The sequence below is a fragment of the Pristiophorus japonicus genome, chromosome 21 (genome assembly GCF_044704955.1).
Source record: "Pristiophorus japonicus isolate sPriJap1 chromosome 21, sPriJap1.hap1, whole genome shotgun sequence".
Lineage (NCBI taxonomy): Eukaryota > Metazoa > Chordata > Chondrichthyes > Pristiophoridae > Pristiophorus > Pristiophorus japonicus.
In genome coordinates this window covers 54,587,941-54,608,766 of record NC_091997.1, presented here as the reverse complement: position 1 = coordinate 54,608,766, position 20,826 = coordinate 54,587,941, and the positions used below count along the sequence as shown (strand labels likewise).

The 20,826-nt window shown below is 48.5% G+C and overlaps 1 protein-coding gene across 5 annotated transcripts in view; it reads left to right on the top strand.

The window, feature by feature from the left end:
- kcnh6a (potassium voltage-gated channel, subfamily H (eag-related), member 6a) overlaps positions 1-20,518 on the top strand; it is a 449,471-nt gene extending 428,953 nt beyond the window's left edge. For 3 of the 5 annotated variants that reach the window (XM_070864776.1, XM_070864775.1, XM_070864778.1), the window contains 5 exons: positions 1,522-1,621; positions 4,871-5,113; positions 15,369-15,552; positions 17,740-17,935; positions 18,904-20,518. In XM_070864776.1, the coding sequence (XP_070720877.1) occupies positions 1,522-1,621; positions 4,871-5,113; positions 15,369-15,552; positions 17,740-17,935; positions 18,904-19,338 (1,158 nt within the window). In that variant the 3' untranslated portion in view covers positions 19,339-20,518. Of the gene's footprint in view, positions 1-1,521; positions 1,622-4,870; positions 5,114-15,368; positions 15,553-17,739; positions 17,936-18,903 lie in introns of those variants that run through there. The other 2 variants (XM_070864777.1, XM_070864780.1) reach the window with 2 other exon arrangements.
- Positions 20,519-20,826: the final 308 nt, after the last annotated feature.

Genomic DNA, 20,826 nt, shown 5'->3' with positions numbered 1-20,826 from the left:
ACTTCTTCACTCAGAGAGTAGTGAACCACAGAAAGTAGTTGAGTCCAGTTCGTTGGATATATTCAAAAGGGAGTTAGATGTGGCCCTTACGGCTAAAGGGATCAAGGGGTATGGAGAGAAAGCAGGAATGGGGTACTGAGGTTGAATGATCAGCCATGATCATATTCAATGGCGCTGCAGGCTTGAAGGGCCGAATGGCCTACTCCTGCATCTATTTTCTACGTTTCTATGTTTCTGTGTGTCCCCAGTGTCTCCCCAGTGTGTCCCAGTGTCTCCCAGTGTGTTCCATTGTCCCCAGTGTGTCCCCAGTGTGTTCCATTGTCCCCAGTGTGTCCCTAGTGCCCCAATGTGTCTCCAGTGCCCCAATGTGTCCCCAGTGTGTCCCAGTGTCTCCCCAGTGTGTCCCATTATCCCCAGTGTGTTCCTAGTGTGTCCCAGTGTGTCCCAGTGTGTCCCAAAGTTCCCAGTGTGCCCCAATGTGTCCCCAGTGTGCCCCAGTGTCTCCCCAGTGTGTCCCCAGTGTGTCCCCAGTGTGTCCCAGTGTGTCCCAGTGTGTCACAAAGTCCCCAGTGTGCCCCAATGTGTCCCCAGTGTGTCCCAGTGCCCCAATGTGTCTCTAGTGCCCCAATGTGTCCACAGTGTGCCCCAGTGCCCCAATGTGTCCCCAGTGTGTCCCAGAGTGTTCCTAGTGTGTCCCAGTGTCCCCAGTGTGTCCCAGTGTGTCCCATTGTGTCCCCAGTGTGTCCCAGTGCCCCAATGTGTCCCCAGTGTGTCCCACTGCCCCAATGTGTCCCCAGTGTGTCCCATTGTCCCGTGTGTCCCCAGTGTGTTCCATTGTCCCCAGTGTGTCCCAGTGTGTTCTATTGTCCCCAGTGTGTCCCCAGTGTATCCCAGTGTGTTCCATTGTCCCCAGTGTGTCCCAGTGTGTCCCTAGTGCCCCAATGTGTTTCCAGTGCCCCAATGTGTCCCAGTGTCTCCCCAGTGTGTCCCATTGTCCCCTGTGTGTTCCTAATGTGTCCCAGTGTGTCCCAGTGTGTCCCAGTGTCCCCAGTGTGTCCCAAAGTCCCCAGTGTGTCCCCAGTGCCCCCAGTGTCTCCCCAGTGTGTCCCAGTGTGTCCCAGTGCCCCAATGTGTCCCCAGTGTGCCCCAGTGTGTCCCCAGTGTGCCCCAGTGTGTCCCATTGTGTCCCCATTGTGTCCCCAGTGTGTCCCAGTGCCCCAATGTGTCCCCAGTGTGTCCCAGTGCCCCAATGTGTCCCCAGTGTGTCCCACTGTCCCAGTGCCCCAATGTGTCCCCAGTGTGTCCCACTGTCCCCAGTGTGTCCCCAGTGTGTCCCACTGTCCCCAGTGTGTCCCAGTGTGTCTGTGACTAGTGTACACTGAGACACTGCAAGGACGCTGCCCACACCCAATGGAGCATCGTGCCCGATGAGAATGTTCAGTGTTAGTGGGCACCAGGATTCTGTGATTCTATCTGTGTGAGACAAAGATTCTTTTGTGTTATCTAAACTGCATTTAATAGACAGACCGAATTCTCCATTCACCCCCAAGTGAGGACTCTGACTGCGGGCACAGGAGGGTGCGCCGGAGGAAGCTCTCCTTCCGGGAAAGGAGCGACGCTGGTGAGTGTTGGCCACGGGCACCGTCCCTCTAACGGTGATAACCGGCACCGGGGCTGCCCAACTCCGTTATACACCACTATCACCCATGGCAAAACTGGCACTCCACATGGACAGACGAGGAGGAGGCGGATAAACGGCCGCCCACTCACACTCACACTCACTCTCTCACAATCACACTCTGTCCCTCACTCACTCTCTCTCTCCCTCACACTCACTCTCTCTCACTGCCCATTGCACACTCACTCACACTCTCTCTCTCACACTCACTCTCTCTCTCTCATGCACACTCACACTCATACTCACTCTCTCACACTCACTCTCTCTCTCTCATGCACACTCACACTCACACTCTCTCTCTCACACTCACTCTCTCTCTCTCATGCACACTCACACTCACACTCACTCTCTCACAATCACACTCTGTCCCTCGCTCTCGCACTCACTCTCTCTCTCCCTCACACTCACTCTCTCACACTGCCCATTGCACACTCACTCACACTCTCTCTCTTACACTCACTCTCTCTCTCTCATGCACACTCACACTCACACTCACTCTCTCTCACTCACTCTCACTCACTCACGCTCTCTCTCTCACTCACACTCACACTCACTCACTCTCTCACATTCACTCACTCACACTCTCTCACTGCCTATTATACTCACTCCCTCTCACTCTCTCACTCTCTCACTCTCTCACTCTCTCACTCTCTCACTCTCTCACTCTCTCACTCTCTCACTCTCTCACTCTCTCACTCTCTCACTCTCTCACTCTCTCACTCTCTCACTCTCACTGCTTATTACACACTCACTCGCTCACACTCTCTCACACTCTCTCACTCACACTCTCTCACTCACACTCTCACTCTGCCTATTACATACTCACTCTCTCACACTGCCCATTACACACTCCCACACACTCACTCCCTCACACTCATTCGCTCACACTCATTCCCTCACATTCACTCCTTCACACTCACTCTCTCACTCACTCTCACTCCCTCACACTCACTCTCACACTCACTCACTCCCTCACACTCACTCTCTCACACTGCCCATTACACACTCACTCCCTCATTCACTCTCACACTCATTCCCTCACACTCACTCTCTCACACTCACTCCCTCACACTGCCTCACACTCACTCCCGCACACTGCCATTACACCGTAAGAACACAAGAAATAGGAGCAGGAGTCGGCCATTCGGCCCCTCGAGCCTGCTCCGTCATTCAGTGAGATCATGGCTGATCTTCTTTCTCAATTCCACTTTCCTGCACTGTCCCCATAGCCCTTGATTCCCTTAATATCCAAAAATCTATCGATCTCTGTCTTGAATACACACAAAGACTGAGCCTCCAAAGCCCTCTGGAGTGGAGAATTCCAAAGATTCACCAGCCTCTGAGTGAAGAGGTTTCTCCTCATCTCAGTCCTAAATGGCCGACCCCTTATTCTGAGACTGTGATCCCTGGTCCTAGACTCCCCAGCCCGGGGGAAACATCCTCCCTGCATCTACCCTGTCAAGCCCTGTAAGAATTTTGTATATTTCGATGAGATTATCTCTCATTCCTCTAAACTCTGGAGAATATAGGCCTAGTCTACTCAATCTCTTCTCATAAGACAATCCCCCCCATCCCAGGAATCAGTCTGGTGAACCTTTGTTGCACTCCCTTTATGGCAAGTATATCCTTCCTTAGGTAAGGAGACCAGAACTATACACAATACTCCAGGTGTGGTCTCACCAGGGCCCTATATAATTGCAGTAAGATGTCTTTACTCTTATACTCAAATCCTCTTGTAATAAAGGCCAACGTACCATTTTCTTTCTTAATTGCTTGCTGTAGCTGCATGTTAACTTCCAGTGAAACCCGGCTGGGCCGTAATTAAACCTGCAAAGCAGGCCGAATCCCAGGTTGCCAGCCTCATTAACAAATTTAAAATGCCAACTCGCTGCCCAATCCTTCTCCTGCCCGAGTAAAAGCCGGAAGTCGGCAGGTTGAAACCGGCTTCCTGACCATCTCCCAAACCCCCCGCCACCTGCACCCAATGTCACCCGCTCACCCATGTTAAACCTTCCCCCACAGTGTGGGACTGAGCCATGTGTAGGTCCAGAGCGGGTGGGGGAGGGGGGTGACAAGTGCCCTTCCCTGAAGAGCATCGGTGGTGCAGTTGGGCTTCAATACTTTATTGAATCAGCAGATTTTATTGAATTCAGTTTCATAACTTGCACCGGTGAGATTATCTCTCATTCTGCATTGCGATTCCAGGCCCAGAATCACGGGGTTACCATACCCACGGCTTTAGAGGATTTGTGATTTAATCACAAGTAAAAAGTCAAGACCCTCTGCCCGAGGATACATTGAGCAATTGATGGCTACAGTTGCCCCCGTGGCCTGGCAGTGAAGGTACAGCCAGTGGGTGCTGCACCACACACACCGGGGGTCTCAGCTCAATCACTGGCCTCTCTGCACTTCAGCTCATTTCAGTGTCCTTGGGCTGGCAGTAAACCAGTCAGGGCTCCCAACACCCTTCCTAGAAGGTGCTGGTCGAGAGAGCTCGAGTAAGGGTAGAGTGGGACTTACATGGAATGTACAGCACAGAAACAGGCCATTCGGCCCAACGGGTCTGTGCCGCTGGTTATACTCCACTCGAGCCTCCTCCCACCTTACTTCATCTCACCCTGTCAACACCCTATTCCTTTCTCCCTCATGTATTTATCTGGCTTCCCCTTAAAGGCATCTCTGCTATTTGTCTCAACCACTCCCTATGGTCGCAATTTCCACATTCTCACCGCTCTCTGGGTAAAGAAGTTTCTCCTGAATTCCCTGTTGGATTTATTAGTGACTTCTCTTATATTTATGCCCCCTAGTTTTGTAATCTCCCTCACGAGTGAAAACGCCTTCTCTACGTCCACCCTATCAAACCCTGCCATCATTTTAAAGATCTCGATCAGGTCACTCCTCAGCCTTCTCGTTTCTCGATGTTTCTAGACTTGGCTGTGAGGATGCCCTCCTTGGCCGAATATGCTGGCTGACACTCAGTGTCTAGGCTCACACACGAGGAACAGTCACTGGGGTGAGGTACCCAGACGGCATCCAAGGCCCATGGAATCCTAACCCGGCAGAATCCAGCACCTTCAGGGGAGTGGGGGCTTTTGTTAACAGCGCAGTGGCGTATATTCAGACTCCCTCCTCGCCGGTGAGTGGGTGGGCTGGGGGCTCGAGTGTGGTACTCATTATAGCTTTGGATTGCAGATGGTTTGGGTGAAGGAGATCAGGTCCCACTGACAAACCACTGCAGCCATGGAGTGAGGGACCACTGGGACTACAGCACTATGACACCCCGCTCACAGTCCAGCGAGGAGAATCTCAAAGCTTCAACTGCCAGCATTACCGAGGTGAAGAACAGATTCCCTGCGACAACTGTGAATTTCATTACATCCGATAAAGGCCATGCAGAGTGCAGAGGGAAAGGCAATGGATCCAATCCCTTCCCAGGTACTAGAGTCACCCTCCATTCCTCGTGGATTTGCCGGATTGTTGAGGTGTCATGATAGTCGTCTTCTTCAGAACTGTATTCAGGAAGTCACTTTGTTATAAAAACATAAGAAATAGGAGTAGGAGTCAGCCATATGGCCCCTCGAGCCTGCTCCGCCATTTAATAAGATCATGGCTGATCTGATCTTGGCGTCAGCTCCACTTCCCCGCCCGCTCCCCATAACCCTTCATTCCCTTATCGCTCAAAAATCTGTCTATCTCCGCCTTAAATATATTTAATGGCTCAGCTTCCACAGCTCTCTGGGGCAGAGAATTCCATAGATTTACAACTCTCTGAGAGAAGAAATTCCTCCTCATCTCAGTTTTAAATGGGCGGCCCCTTATTCTGAGACTATGTCCTCTAGTTTTCGTTTCCCCTGCAAGTGGAAATATCCTCTCTACATCCACCTTGTCGAACCCCCTCATTATCTTATATATTTCGATAAGATCACCTCTCATTCTTCTGAACTCCAATTAGTAGAGGCCCAACCTACTCAACCTATCTTCATAAGTCAACCTCCTCATCTCCGGAATCAACCGAGTGAACCTTCTCTGAACAGCCTCCAATGCAAGTATATCCTTCCTTAAATACGGAGACCAAAACTATACGCAGTACTCCAGGTGTGGCCTCACTAATACTCTGTACAGTTGTGGCAGGACGTCTCTGCTTTTATACTCTACCTCCCCTTGCAATAAAGGCCAACATTCCATTGGCCTTCCTGATTACTTGCTGTACCTGCATACTAACTGTTGTGTTTCGTTGTCCCGTTCCCCTGCCCCACCCTTTCTGTTTGATCCCCTCTCCCTTCCCTGTCCCAGTGTTTCTTGTTTCTGAATGAACAGCAGGAGGTTGTTCTCAAACCCTGGAGCCTGCTCCCGCCATTCAATCAGACCATGGCTGACCTGTGCCACAACTCCATTTACCCACCTTGACTCCATCTCCCTTGATACCCTTTCCCATCGAAAATCTGTCAACCTCAGCAGGGGTGGATTGACCATGGGGCGGATGGGACTGCAGCCCCAGGCCCATCAAAGGACACAGACTCACCAAATAAATGTAGGAAATGTGTGTTTGTGTACAAGAGAGTGTGAGAGAGTGTGACTGTGAGAGAGTATGACTGTGAGAGAGTGTGATTGTGAGAGATTGTGACTGAGAGAGTGTGACTGTGAGAGATTGTGTGATTGTGTGAGGGTGTGTGAGGGTGTGTGTGTGTGTGTGTGTGTGTGTGTGTGAGAGAGTGAGAGTGAGGGTGTGTGTGTGTAAGGGTATGAGTGTGAGTGAATGAGTGTGTGAGAGAGTACTGTAGTGGAGAACGATTGTTTTCTGTGCTCGAGAGTGAAAAATCAAATTCGGTCATTGATGCACCAAATCCGACTGAATGCGTATTGAACATGACTTGTTGGCTACTATTGAAATGGGAGACATCATTGAGAAATTTGATATAGGAAGTCTCGCAATGTTATCTTGTAAAGTATCTACAGGATAGATACTTGCTTATAAAGGCTAGTTTCACTTGTTTATATCTATATACAGAAGTATCGATATACACTAATGTACCGCTATACACTAATGTCCCGATATACACTAATGTACCTATATACACCAATGTACCAATATACAGAAGTACCTATTTATTTCACATGTTATTGAGAGAAATTTGCATATATGTATGGAATCTAGTATTGCAATGTTACCAGAACCAGATTATATAGCTACTTGATACAGAAAATATGCTTCCATTGTTGAATATACTGGCCTATGTTTTTAGACTCAGAATCAGAATCAGACACGCAATGTAATGAACATGAATAAACAGAACTATCCGCCCATTTGGATCAGTTTCCACCAGGCCCATCTGCCCGCAATCCGGCCTTGGACCTCAGTCCTGAAAGCTCCAATTCACCCCCACCATCCACAGTCTCTTGGGGAAATGTTATATCTTCAGTACAACTCACAAACACACACAAAAGCCTTAAGATGGCAGAACACTCCGGAACTCCAGTCAGGTGACCTGTTCCCAGGTTATTTGTACACAGCACTGGCTGCAGTGCCACAGGAGTCCACAGGTGGAGCTATATATATTACACTTCTCGCTCCTTAATGCAGAAGTAATTATAAGAAAATAATCATCATACATAACTTGCATAGTTATACATAACAAAAGATATGGACTTATTTTGCCATATTTACAAATCAAGCTTAACAACTTGTTTTCTGTTTCGAAGAGGATAGCTTCACTCTCGAACAGAACCTTCCAAACATGGTGTCAAATTTAAACTCATTCGAGGCTGATCCTGAGGAAAGTTTTCCCTTCCATTTGAACTCTCTCTAACTTCAAACTGTTTGTCTGCCTGACTCGGACTCAGACTTAAATTCCAACTTTCTCCTGGACTTGTTTCCAGCACATTGGATGTAGGACATGCCACTGGTGTATCCAAATTATCTGATGAGTCAAAAATAATTGAATCATTCCCACCTTCAACTACTTTCACATCTGTAGGTAAAATATGATCAATGTGAACAAATCTAACCTGTCCATATCAAACATCTTGACCAAGTATGTGCGAGGACCACATATCTTCACCACTCTTCTACGGACTGTGCCAAATTTGGTTTTAACAACAAGAATCTGGTCCGTGGCTGTCATTTGAGAAACAACTCTGCTGGTGTTCTACCAGTAGTTGTATGAGGAGTATTACATACATAATTAGGAAATTAGCCAATTTGTGGTCCAATGACAACTATCGTTTCCTTGGATTTGGATCCAACATTTGTTTGATGAGAGCACGTTTTACAATTTGTACAGTGCGCTCTGCTGCACCATTCGAAGCAGGGTGGTATGGTGGAACCTTGGTATGTTTCACACCATTTTTGCTCGTGAACTGTGCAAATTCTTCTGAATGAAATTGTGGTCTATTATCAGAAACAATTTCTTCTAGGAGGCCAAATGAAGAAAATAATCTTCGTAAAATGTCCAATGTTTTATTTGTTATTATTTTCCACATTGGAAACACCTCGACCCACTTTGAATGGCTATCACAATGAACAATTATTGTCCTTCTAACTCAGGAAAATCAATATGTAGCCTTTGCCACACCCATGGGAGGCCATTTCCATGGCTGTAATGGTACTGGTGGTGGTTGCTTGCTTACCGATTGACATGTCGTACACTGACTCATGATGTACTCTATATCTTTATCTAGACCTGGCCACCATAAATAACTGCGTGCAAAACTCTTGGTCAAGCACATTCCCAGGTGCTGGTCATGGAGGTCTCCTAATAATTTGGACCTGAATTTATTTGGTATAACCACTCTTGCACCTCACATGATACAATCTTTATCGACTGATAATTCATTCCTACGAATGAAAAGTGGATGAATATCTTTGTCTATTATCTAGTTTGGCCAGCCATTTGCAATATAATCATACATCTTTGACATAACTGGCTCACGTTTGGTTACTCTACCAATCTCTTCAGCTGTGACTGGCAGTTCATCAATGTATGAAATATAGAACACTTCTTCCCTATCGGGTGTAACTTGTGATGAGGAAGGCAATCTAGACATAGCATCAGCATTACTGTGATCAGCTGATCATCTGTATTCAATATCATATGTATATACTGACAAAATCAATGCCCATCTCTGCATTCGGGCTGCAGCTAATGTTGAAACTGCTTTGGACTTTGGATGGAGAATTGCTGTCAGGGGTTTATGGTCCGTAATGATGGTAAACTTACGACCGTACAAGTATTTGTGGAACTTCTTGACCCCAAAAATTAATGCCAAAGCTTCCTTTTCGATTTGCGCATAATTACACTCACTGGTACTGAGAGTGCATGAAGCAAAAGCAATTGGTCTCTCCTCCCCACTATGTAGTACATCAAGAGATCACTGCCCCAACTCCATACGGAGAGGCATCACATGTTAGCTTGATCTCCTTAGATATGTTATAGTGCTCTCTACCAATTGGCTTTTACACTCCTTGAATGCTGCATTGCATTCTTCTGACCACTTCCAATGCACCTGTTTTTTCAACAGTTCATTCAGTGGGTGTAATACTGTAGCCAAATTTGATAGGTACTTCACATAATAGTTCAAAAGACCCAAAAATAATCGAAGTTCAGTGACATTCTTGGGAGTGGGTGCATTTCTGATTGAATCCAGCTTCCCTTGGTTGGAGGTAAACCATCTTTGTCTACTCTGTACCCTAAGTATTCCACTGAGTTTTGAAATAACTCACACTTGCGAGCAGACACTCGTATTGTGTGCTTCTCTAGCCGTTTGAGGACTTCATTCACTATGTTATTATGAATTTGCCTATTTGGTGCTGAAATTAGTATGTCATTTAAATAACATACTACCCCTTCAATACCTTGCAAAATCTGGTTCATCACCCCTTGGAATATGGTAGGGGTGGAAGACACTCCAAGTGGTAGCCTATTAAATTTATATAGGCCTAGATGAGTATTTATAGTCAAGCATGATTTACCCTCTTGAACCTGATTTACGGTTACTTTATAATCACCACACAATCTTACCTTACCATCGGACTTAGGTACAACAACAATGGGTGTAGCCCAATTACATAGATCTAGCTTAGAAATAATGTTCTCAGTCTCTAGTCTTTTGAGTTCTTGCTCAACTTTCTCCTTGAGTGCATATGGTATGGAATGTGCCTTGCAGTAAACCGATCTAGCGTCCTTCTGTACCCTGACACTCGCCTTGAAGCCTTGGATCGGATTTCTCGTTTTGCAGAACACCTTTGGATAATTCTTGATGACATCATCCTTTGATGCAAATCTCGTTTCAACACGAAAAATCTCACTCCAATCCAGCTTCAGTGATCCCAACCAATTTCTTCCTAGTACGACAGGCTTGTCTCCTGCCACTACTAATAGAGACAAGCTCTGAAATTGACCCTTGTATTTCACCGATACGGTGATATGACCTACCACAGGAATGTTCTCTCCCGAGTAGCCTTGCAGCTCTATTTTGGATTTCTCCAAAGGGAAATCACGCAATTTGTCAAGGTGTAGCGACTCCGGTACTACACTCACGGATGCACCAGTGTCGATTTCCATGGGCATCTTGGTTCCTGCAACATCTATGTGGATTATGATACTTTTCGAATCACTATTAGTTAATCTCGTGCTCCTGATGATGTGTAGCTCTAAAACCTCCTCGTCCTGTTGTTTTTCTTCCACGCTATGTAGTCTCTGGGGATTTCTACTTATAGCTGGTTTACCCTTCAGTCAGCATGCTTTCGCTGGATGCCCAGTTTTCCTGCAAAAGAAACACTCTTCCTTCACATATGGATAACTTTGAGTGATGTGTTGTCCCAGTCACCAATAGCACGATTTCAATGTATTGTTACCATTGGCCAGTTTCTGAGACCTTGAGGTCCAACTGCCTTTTACTTTTAACCTGCAGGCGATTCACCTCGGTTGTCTGACAACTGGAAATAGTATGAAATTCTCGAGAATATTGGTCGGCCATGTTGCGCTAAATCAAAAGTCAAGTTAGGCATTGTCGATGAACTTTCTTCTGATCGCATCATTTTTCATCCCACAAACAAAGCGGTTATGCAATGCTCGATCCTGAAAGTTTCCGAAATTACAGTGAATAGATAGCTTTTTTAATGCTACAATGTACTCACTGATATTTTCTTCGGTTAGCTGATCTCGTATTCCAAAACGATAACTTTCAACAATTTCCAGGGGCTCAGGACTGTAGTGCTGAATCTGCTTAAGAGTTGTGTCCTTTGGTTTGATAGGCACAAGCAAATTTTTCAGGGTTTCATACAGCTCGGGCCCTACTTCAGTTAAGAAAATCGCCCGTTGTCTTTCCAACACCACCCGGTTATGGTTTTCATCATTGGGGACTGCGATGATATTAGTTGTGGTGAAAAACATTTCTAGCTGCTCTACATATGCTTCAAAACTTTCACAGTCACGTTGAAACTCCCAAGCACCCTATTATTCCCTTAGGCGCGGCCATCTGGACTCTGGCAGTTCAAACTGGTGTGCTTGTAATTTACCTTCGATTTGTAGCTGTTAATCAAAACAGAGACACTCTCAAAGTCTCTCTGTCGGTTGGCTGAATCCTCCACCAACAAAAATTTCAGTTTTTTTTCCCCCGATTTAACCTATCTTCATCGCCATTGTTATACCTTCAGTACAACTCAACACACACACACACACACACACACACACACACACAGCTTTAAGGTGGCAGAACACTCCGGAACTCCAGTCAGGTGAACTGTTCCCTCTTTATTTGTACACAGCACTGGCTTGGCTGCACTGCCACAGGAGTCCACAGGTGGAGCTATATATATTACAGGAGAGAGTTCCAGATTCCCACTGCCTGCCCCTAAACCTGCACTGGTTTCTGTCCAGACATATCACTTCCAGTCGCAGGAGTAATCGCTGAGAAACGTCGATTTTATTTTGCTCTTGATGAAAGTTTGATGAAAGTTTGCTGAAGCTAAAGGCCAAGGCTGCTGGAGAACATCCTGTCTACCACAGGAAATGATCTCAATGAGCTGCCCAGGCACAGTGACTTCCTGTTGTGTCCAAAGAGCCAAGTGTGTCGCGAACAGTATCTGAGCAGTGTCTCAGTGCTCAAGCTGACACAGACAGTGTCTCCAGGTAAGAGTCCCTGCGGTTTCGCCTCAGTGCCAATTCTACTTGGGAAATGGCCCGTTGAGCAGCCAGGCCACTATTCCATACAGCACGTTGCTGGGCAACAGCGAATCGGTAGGGCATTGGCTGAAATGGAAGAGAAAATCTGGTCGTGGTATGAAATGAGCTACGGATTGGCTATCGGTCATTTAGTGTATACGCCCGAGACCAGTATCACTGTTACTGTTACTGTGTCTGACACGTGGTGTCGCTTCATTCACTGCCAGACTTGAGCACAGCAGTGAGCAAAAGCAACAACTTGCATTTATATAGTGCCTTTAACATAGCAAAACGTCCCAAGGTGCTTCACAGGAGCATAATCAGACACAATTTGACACCGAGCCACATAAGGAGACATTAGGGCAGGTGACCAAAAGCTTGGTCACAGAGGTTAGGGTTAGGGTTAGGGTTAGGGTTAGAGGAGAGAGAGGTAGAGAGGTTTAGGGAGGGAATTCCAGAGCTTAGGGTCCCAGCAGCTGAAGGCACAACCACCAATGGTGGAGCGATTAAAATCAGGGATGTGCAAGAGGTCAGGATTGGAGGAGCGCAGAGATCTCGGAGGGGTGTAGGGCTGGAGGAGATTACAGAGATAGAGAGGGGCGAAGCCATGGAGGGATTTGAATACACAGATGAGAATTTTAAAATCGAGATGGGAGTCAGTGTAGGTCAGGGAGCACAGGGGTGATGGGTGAAGAGGACTTGGTATGAGTTAGGACACGGGCAGCCGAGTTTTTGATGAGCTCCAGTTTACGGAGGGTGGGAGGTGGGAGACCAGCCAGGAGTGCGTTGGAATAGTTGAATCCAGAGGTAACAAAGGCCTGGATGTGGGTTTCAGCAGCAGATTAGCTGAGGCAGGGGTGGAGACAGCGTAATTACCGGCTGAAAATGGGTGGTCTTTGTAACGGAGAGGATAAGGGGTCGGAAGCTCCGCTCAGGGTCAGATAGGATGCTGAGGTTACAAACAGTCTAGTCCGGCCTCAGATACTGGTTAGGGAGAGCGATAAAGTCGGTGGCTAGGGAACGGTGTTTGTGGTGGGGATCGTGGCTTTGGTCTTCCCAATGTTAAATTGGAGGAATTTTATGTTCATCCAGGACTACATGTTGGACAAGCAGCGTGACAAGAAGTAGGAGGGGCCAAGGATAAGAACACAAAAATTAGGAGCTGGAGTCGGCCATTTGGCCCCTCAAGCCTGCTCCGCCATTCAATGAGATCATGGCTGATCTTCTAGCTCAACTCCACTTTCCTGCACTGTCCTCATGTCCCTTGATTCCCTTAATATCCAAAAATCTATCGATCTCTGCTTTGAATATACTCAACGACTGAGCCTCCACAGCCCTCTGGGGTAGAGAATTCCAAAGATTCACCACCCTCTGAGTGAAGAAATTTCTCCTCATCTCAGCCCTAAATGGCCGACCCCTTATCCTGAGACTGTGACCCCTGATTCTAGACTCCCCAGCCAGAGGAAACATCCTCCCTGCATCGGAGATAGTTCTTTGTGGGACTCCAGAGGTAACAATGGGGTGAAGAGCATATCCTGAATCTGCATCCTACAGCTACGCTGCGTATAAGGGATGTTAGATAGGCTGCAGAACTGAGTGCGATTCCTGACTGGAATGTTATCCTATTTACGTAGCTTTGTGTTCATCGGGGTGAGAGAATTTTGTGTTGGGGATAGAATACTTTCCATTTCAGCCATCAAACACTCCCAGGGCTGGTACAGCATGGGTTAGATACAGAGTAAAGCTCCCTCTACACTCTCCTATCAGTAAAAAGAGTATTGTTATTTAAGGACCCCCTGAATTACAACAAGGAATCAGGCCATTCGGTCCAACCAGTCCGTGTCGGTGTTTACTCACCAGACGAGCAAATAGTTCGATCACATTTGCCCGCCATGTTGCCATATCGCTTGGGCCCCTTTTCCTTCATCCATCTGAGCAATCGAATCTTGTCTGTTGGCTCTGAGTGTCCCTGGACTCTGAGCCGCAGTAACTTCACCACATGTGCACAGGTGCAATGGCCCAATAGCCAGAGAATTTCTGCCTCAACCTCTAACCCTGGAGGTGAATTCCACAGCCTCACAGCTCTGTCTGCAGAAAGTCCTCCTGCCCTCTGTTCTCAATCTCCTAATTCTTCTCCTCTTTTATCTCTGGCCCCTCGCTCTTGACCCCTCAACTCCCTAGAGCCAGTCTGCTTCCATCCTCCCTGTCCCATCCTTTCATAATTTAAACACCTCTATTTCATCGCCCTATAATCTGCATTGTTTGAACGGCACCATTATTTTCATATTTATAGTTCCACTTACCAGGCGTGCAGCACCCCAGTGAATATGCTGTCCCCTCTCTATAGCCACAACACTCGGCCTAATGCTGTCCCCTCTCTATAGCCACAACACTCGGCCTTATGCTGTCCCCTCTCTATAGCCACAAAACTCGGCCTTATGAGTGGAGCCCAAAACTGCCACAGGCCTCCAACTGAGGTCTTATTAAAGTTTTGTATCGGCTCAACATTACCTCTTGGCTTTTATATTTTATACCTCGTGATAAAACCGAGGATACCATCAGGTTCATTTCAGCCCCTAGAACCTGATACTATAGGAACAGGAGGAGGCCATTCAGCCCATCTAGTCTGATAATATAGGAACAGGAGGAGGCCATTCACCCCATCTAGTCTGATAATATAGGAATAGGAGGAGGCCATTCAGCCCCTCGAATCTAGCAGTTAAGAAAGAAATGGTATGTTAGCTTTTGTTACAAAGGGATTAGAATATGAGTACAGAAGACTTACTACTGTGTGCAGTTCAAGTCTCCTTATCTAAGGAAAGATATATTTGCCAAAGAGGGAGTGCAATGAATGTTCACCAGACTGTTTCCTGGGATGGGGGGATTGCCCTATGAGAAGAGATTGAGTAGACTAGACCTGTATTCTCTAGCGTTTGAAGAATGAAAGGTGATCTCATTGAAACATACAAAATTCTTACAGGGTTTGACAGGTTAGATGCAGGGAGGATGTTTCCCCGGGCTGGGGAGTCTAGAACCAGGGGTCACAGTCTCAGGATAAGGGGTCGGCCATTTAGGACTGAGATGAGGAGAAACATAATCACTGAGGGTGGTGAATCTTTGGAATTCTCTACCCCAGAGGGCTGTGGATGGTTAGTCATTGAGTATATTCAAGACAAATGTCGATAAATTTTGGGGAATTAAGGGATATAGGGATAGTGTGGGAAGATGGAGTTGAGGTAGAAGATCAGCCATGATCTCATTGAATGGCAGAGCTGGCTCAAAGAGTCAAATGGCCAACTCCAGCTCCTAATTCTTATGTTAACATTAGGAACAGGAGGAGGCCATTCAGCCCCTCGAACCTGTTCTGCCATTCACTCAGATCATGGCTGATTGGCTCAACCCCGGTTACCCACCTTTGATCCATATCCATTGGTGCCCTTACTGGATACAATTCTGTCGATCTCAGAGCATAGATTTTCTCTGCAGTTTGCTGAACAGCTTGAACTTGTGCCTCTTTCTCTCATCAGGTGCTTTCACAAGTATGTCGAACATGTTCAGTTTCTGGGGTGACCGAAAGGGCAGCCATTGCTCGGAGTCCCACAGGCGTTCAATGTCAGCTCAGGCTAACCTCGGGAGAGTGTCCAGCATGGAGGACAGGGCCAGGATCGAGGTGGAATCGCGGCTCGAGATGCTGCATGCACAGCTTAACAAGTGAGCGCCACACACCAGCGTTGGGCCCAACTGTCAGCCATACAGTCAACACCAGCAACACCAGCAGTGGGAGCCGGAACCTCTTGCTCTCCCACCTCAAGATCAAAATCACCCGCGTAGGGACTGTGGTGATAATTCCATGTTATGATCTGTATCGGTGATACCAAACTTTCATCGCCTGTTCATAGCCTTGTGTAATTGGGGAAGGCAAAACCACAAATGTGCTCAATCACGTGCTCTCCCCACGCGTATTCACACTCACACTCACACTGGTACCCACACCCGCACTCATACCCACACTCGTACCCACACTCGTACCCACACCCACACTCATACCCGCATTCACGCTCATACTCATACACTTATTCACACTCACACTCACACTTCCATTCATACCTGCACTCATACCCACACTCACACGCGTACTCATTTTCACACTCATACTCACACCCGCACTCACTCACTTACTTACACACGTACTAACACTCGTGCTGATGCACCTATCTCACACCTGTGCTCACACGTTTACTCACACAAATACTCTCACACCCCTGGCATACATACTAGCTCACTCATGCTACAGCTATGCAGAGTATTGGTGAGGCCACACCTGGAATACTGCGTGCAGTTTTGGTTTCCATACTTACAAAAGGATATACTTGCTTTGGAGGCAGTTCAGAGAAGGTTCACTCGGTTGATTCCGGAGATGAGGGGGTTGACTTATGAGGAAAGGTTGAGTCGGTTGGGCCTCTACTCATTGGAATTCAGAAGAATGAGAGGTGATCTTATCGAAACGTATAAGATTATGAGGGGGCTCGACAAGGTGGATGCAGAGAGGATGTTTCCACTGATGGGGGAGACTAGAACTAGAGGGCATGATCTTAGAATAAGGGGCCGCCCATTTAAAACTGAGATGAGGAGAAATTTCTTCTCTCAGAGGGTTGTAAATCTGTGGAATTCGCTGCCTCAGAGAGCTGTGGAATCTGGGACAGTGAATAAATTTAAGACAGAAATAGACAGTTTCTTAAATGATAAAGGGTTATGGGAAGCAGGTGGGGAAGTGGAGCTGAGTCCATGATCAGATCAGCATGGTCTTATTGAATGATAGAGCAGGCTCGAGGGGCCGTATGGCCTAATCCTGCTCCTATTTCTTATGTTCTTATATTCTCACGCGCGTGCTGACAGTCCTGCTCACTCACAGACTCTCACACACCTTCATTAGGAAAAGGCATACAGATCGCAAGGCACTGGATTCAATCCAGGGTTGTGCTGAGAGAGCTGACTGCAGCCAGGGAGGGTGGGTGGGGGCACTCTATACCCAGCACCGAGTTATCGAACCGTAACCCCAGCAATGAGCTAATGGAAACCGTAACCCTAGCAACGGGTGAGTGAAACCGTAACCCTAGCTACCAGTCAATGCCTTTTCTAATGAAGCGATAAGGAGACACTGGGTTGCCCTTTCAAGAGATGAATGGAAAAAACTAACGGTGGTGTGGTTTTAATATGTTACATTCACTCATGCTTTGCATACTGGGATGGTGTCACTCCCATCACTTGCTGTGTTTGCTCTCAGTCTCCAGTCAGAGAAAGCAAACGGAAACGTAAAAACTGAATGATCCCGGACAGCACAGACTGGAGATGGCAGTCCGAGGGGGCGGGAGCAGTGGGGCTATCGATCCTGGGGGGTGGGAGATATCGATCGGCGGGATGGAGGGGGAGTTATCGATCCTGGGGGGGGGGAGGGAGATATCAATCAGGGGGATGGAGGGGGAGCTATTGATCCTGGGTGGGGGGGGAGGGAGGGAGATAATCGATCCTGGGGGGTGGGCAGGGAGATATTGATCCTGGGGGGTGGGGGGGAGGGAGATATAGTCGGCCATAGCTATTGCCCGTTTAAGCGTGGGATGCGGGTTCAAGGCCAGCCTAGGCTGTCTGGATGTCTGCCCCCTCCCCCCACCCGTGTTGTGGGAGGGGGTCCCAGGTGGGATAACATGAGGCATGGGCAGTATGTGACACTGATGCTGTTTGAGCTCGCTTACTAACTCTGCCACCCTGTGTAGCTCATCAGAAACTGGCCATTCACCAGGTGGTAGATACCATCAGTAAAGACAACATTGTTTAAGGAATCAAACCTCCCTGCGCAGGCCACGAGCACCAGTTAACCGCACATCTTCCACCTTCCCACAGGCTGGAGACCAGGATGACGGCTGATATCAACATCATCCTGCAGCTGCTGCAGAGACAGGCAGTGCCCGTACCCGTGCCCCCCGCCTACAGCACTGTCTCCCCAGCATCCAGCGACATGTACTCCCCACTGTCAGCTCAATCCACCATCTCGCCCTCTGCTCAACCTGCCACACCACTCCAAGCTTCTCCTCTGGAGGTAAGTCTCATGGTTATCACTGAACCGAGTGAATGTATCTGCCATTGAAGCTCCACTCCCTATCATCTGATTGGGCAATGGTAACATGTCACATGACCGTTAGGGCCACATGGTTTGAAGCAACCAATCAGCTTGTACATGCAGTCTTGAAACTTATCCACATCCACTGTGGGCCAATCGCAGGGGTCACCGGCTCTGATTGGCTATATTCTGGGAGGTTACATCACCTGACTTCACAACTCCAATGGCCCCCACCTCTAAGTTCCCACTTTAGTCAAGTGACATCCATCACTATGGCACCTGGCCTCCTGCCGGCCAATTGCACAGTGAACAGACTCTGTTACCCGATTGGATCATTCTTGACTGTCAGCCCTTTCCCCTCTCTGATATTTTTAAAACAATAAACAGAAGTGTGAAAGAAAATACGACCCAGGTTCAACCCTTCCCCTCGGGCCCTGTCCCACCCATTGCCCCCGGGCCCTCTCTCACCCACTACCCCTGGACCCTGTCCCACCCATTGCCCCCAGGCCCTGTCCCACCCATTGCCCCCGGGCCCTGTCCCACCCATTGCCCCCGGGCCCTCTCTCACCCACTACCCCTGGACCCTGTCCCACCCATTGCCCCCAGGCCCTGTCCCACCCATTGCCCCTGGACCCTGTCCCACCCATTGCCCCCGGGCCCTGTCCCACCCATTGCCCCCGGGCCCTCTCTCACCCACTACCCCTGGACCCTGTCCCACCCATTGCCCCCGGCTCTGTCCCACCCATTACCCACAGGCCCCTGTCCCTGCCTGAGGGAGTCTCGTGATCGGGGGGTATTGTATTGATAGGGGACTTCACCCCCACGAAACCATCCCCAGCAAGATAGAAACGTGTAACAGTGTGGCCCTCGGGTCTGCAGTGAGGCCATTGAACTGTACGAACAGGATTAGCACAATGATCCTGATAGAATTCTGCTTCTTTCCCCAGAGTCCGTCAGAGGAAGTCCAGGTGAAATCCCGGGAAGCCTTGTCCAGCGGAGCCCAGCTGATGGAGGCGTCGGATCAAACGGTCACTCTGCCCCCTCCCCCCGGGCACCAGCCACCCCCTCCCCCTCGGCACCAGCCACCCCCACCCCCCGGGTATCACCAGCCCTTTTCCCCCAGGCACCAGCCCCCTCCCCCCGGGCACCAGCCGCCCCCTCCCCCCGGGCACCAGCCGCCCCCTCCCCCCGGGCACCAGCCGCCCCCTCCCCCTGGGCACCAGCCAGCCCCACCCCTGGGGACACAGCTTACGGGACCGGATCCCTCACCCGCTTGCTTCAGCCGGACTCGCTTTCCCTCACTCCCAGAGCACCTGGGAAGTTCTGGCGCACATACAGACATTAAGAGGCATGTGTCGGACCCAGTCCTCCCGGGCAGTTAGGGACGCGCCGGGATTTGGCAGGAACTTTACTTCGCTCCGCACGGCCGGGAGCAATGCTGCCTCGGGTCCCGTGCCACGGATGGGAGATCGGGCAATATTGTGTTCCTATACCTGCTGCGGGACAACCTCAAACACATTGTGCTGTGTAGGAGTCAGACAAGACGGAGATTACTTGGAGCAAACCCGATCGACTTATTTTTATTTCCACCACTTTATTATTAAAGTATTTATCACCATCCACAGGAAAACAAAACGGCAGCCATTCAATGAACAGCCTCAGGGTATTTCAAAAACATCGTCCGCAGCTGCAACATAGGTCTGATTTCAGAGCGGAAATGATTTGCAATGGATTTGAAACCGGACATTGTTGGCAGTAATGGAGCAATTGAAGGTGGTACATTGGGGCAGAGCAGGAGCTTTACTCTGTATCTAACCCTGTGTCCTGGGAGTGTTTGATGGGACAGTGTAGAAGGAGCTTTACTCTGTATCTAACACCGTGCTGTACCTGCCCTGGGAGTGTGTGATGGGAGCTTGGCTCTCGATCTGTGCTGTGGTAAGGATAATTTTAACTTTCAGCGATGGTGTAAAATGGGCTGGAGCGAAGTGGCCGACAGTTGTATAGCCCGTCTGATTCCCTTTCCGTTAAAGACACTCGACTATTGTCTAACCAACAGTGAATCTGCTGCAGTCTGTTTTAAACCATCAACAAAAGTTAAACGTACCCCACTGAGTGCTAATAATATAGAATTCCATCACAGCATGAGCACATGTTCCAAATCCTCCCTCACACTCCATAAACACTTCAACCCAAAGGAAGGCCGAGTAGTCATTCACACTTGAGTTTTCCCATTTCTCTTGTTCATTGGTTTGGTGTGTAATGGAGGACTGAAATCTCAGCCCAGCACAACGCAGCAGTGTCTGCACTCCCTGCACTGTCCACCAACTCTCCTCACACTGCCACAACTCCTCACCCCTGCCCAATTCCCCAGGTTTCAGATTGACTGCTGCTGCCCTCTCAACCCCATGAGCCACAGGCTCCACTGGGATTTCCTGTTTGCTGAAGGATGAGTGCCATCTGATTTTGCAGAGGAAAATGGGGGCAATGTTCTGATTGGTCAAGCACGGTTGCTCATGGAAACAGATTTTCATTGGGAGTATACAATAAACAGTAATCTGATTGGCTGAGCAATGTTGTCATTATTGGAGCATAATCCAACCCGCAAGTGCAACTGGCTTTAGTGAGTAAATTTAGCGCAGTACTGTGAGAGAGCTGCACTGTCGGAGGTGTCGGACATTAATCCGTGGCCCCATCTGCCCGTACCAGGTGAACAAAAAATCCCGTGTCTCCTGACCAATATCTATCCATCACCCAACACCACAATCACATTATGTGGTCATTAATCTCATTGCTGTTTGCAAATTGGCTGTTGCATTTCCAAACTTTATAAGTGAGTGCACTTCAAAAAGTACTTCATTGCTAGATCTGGT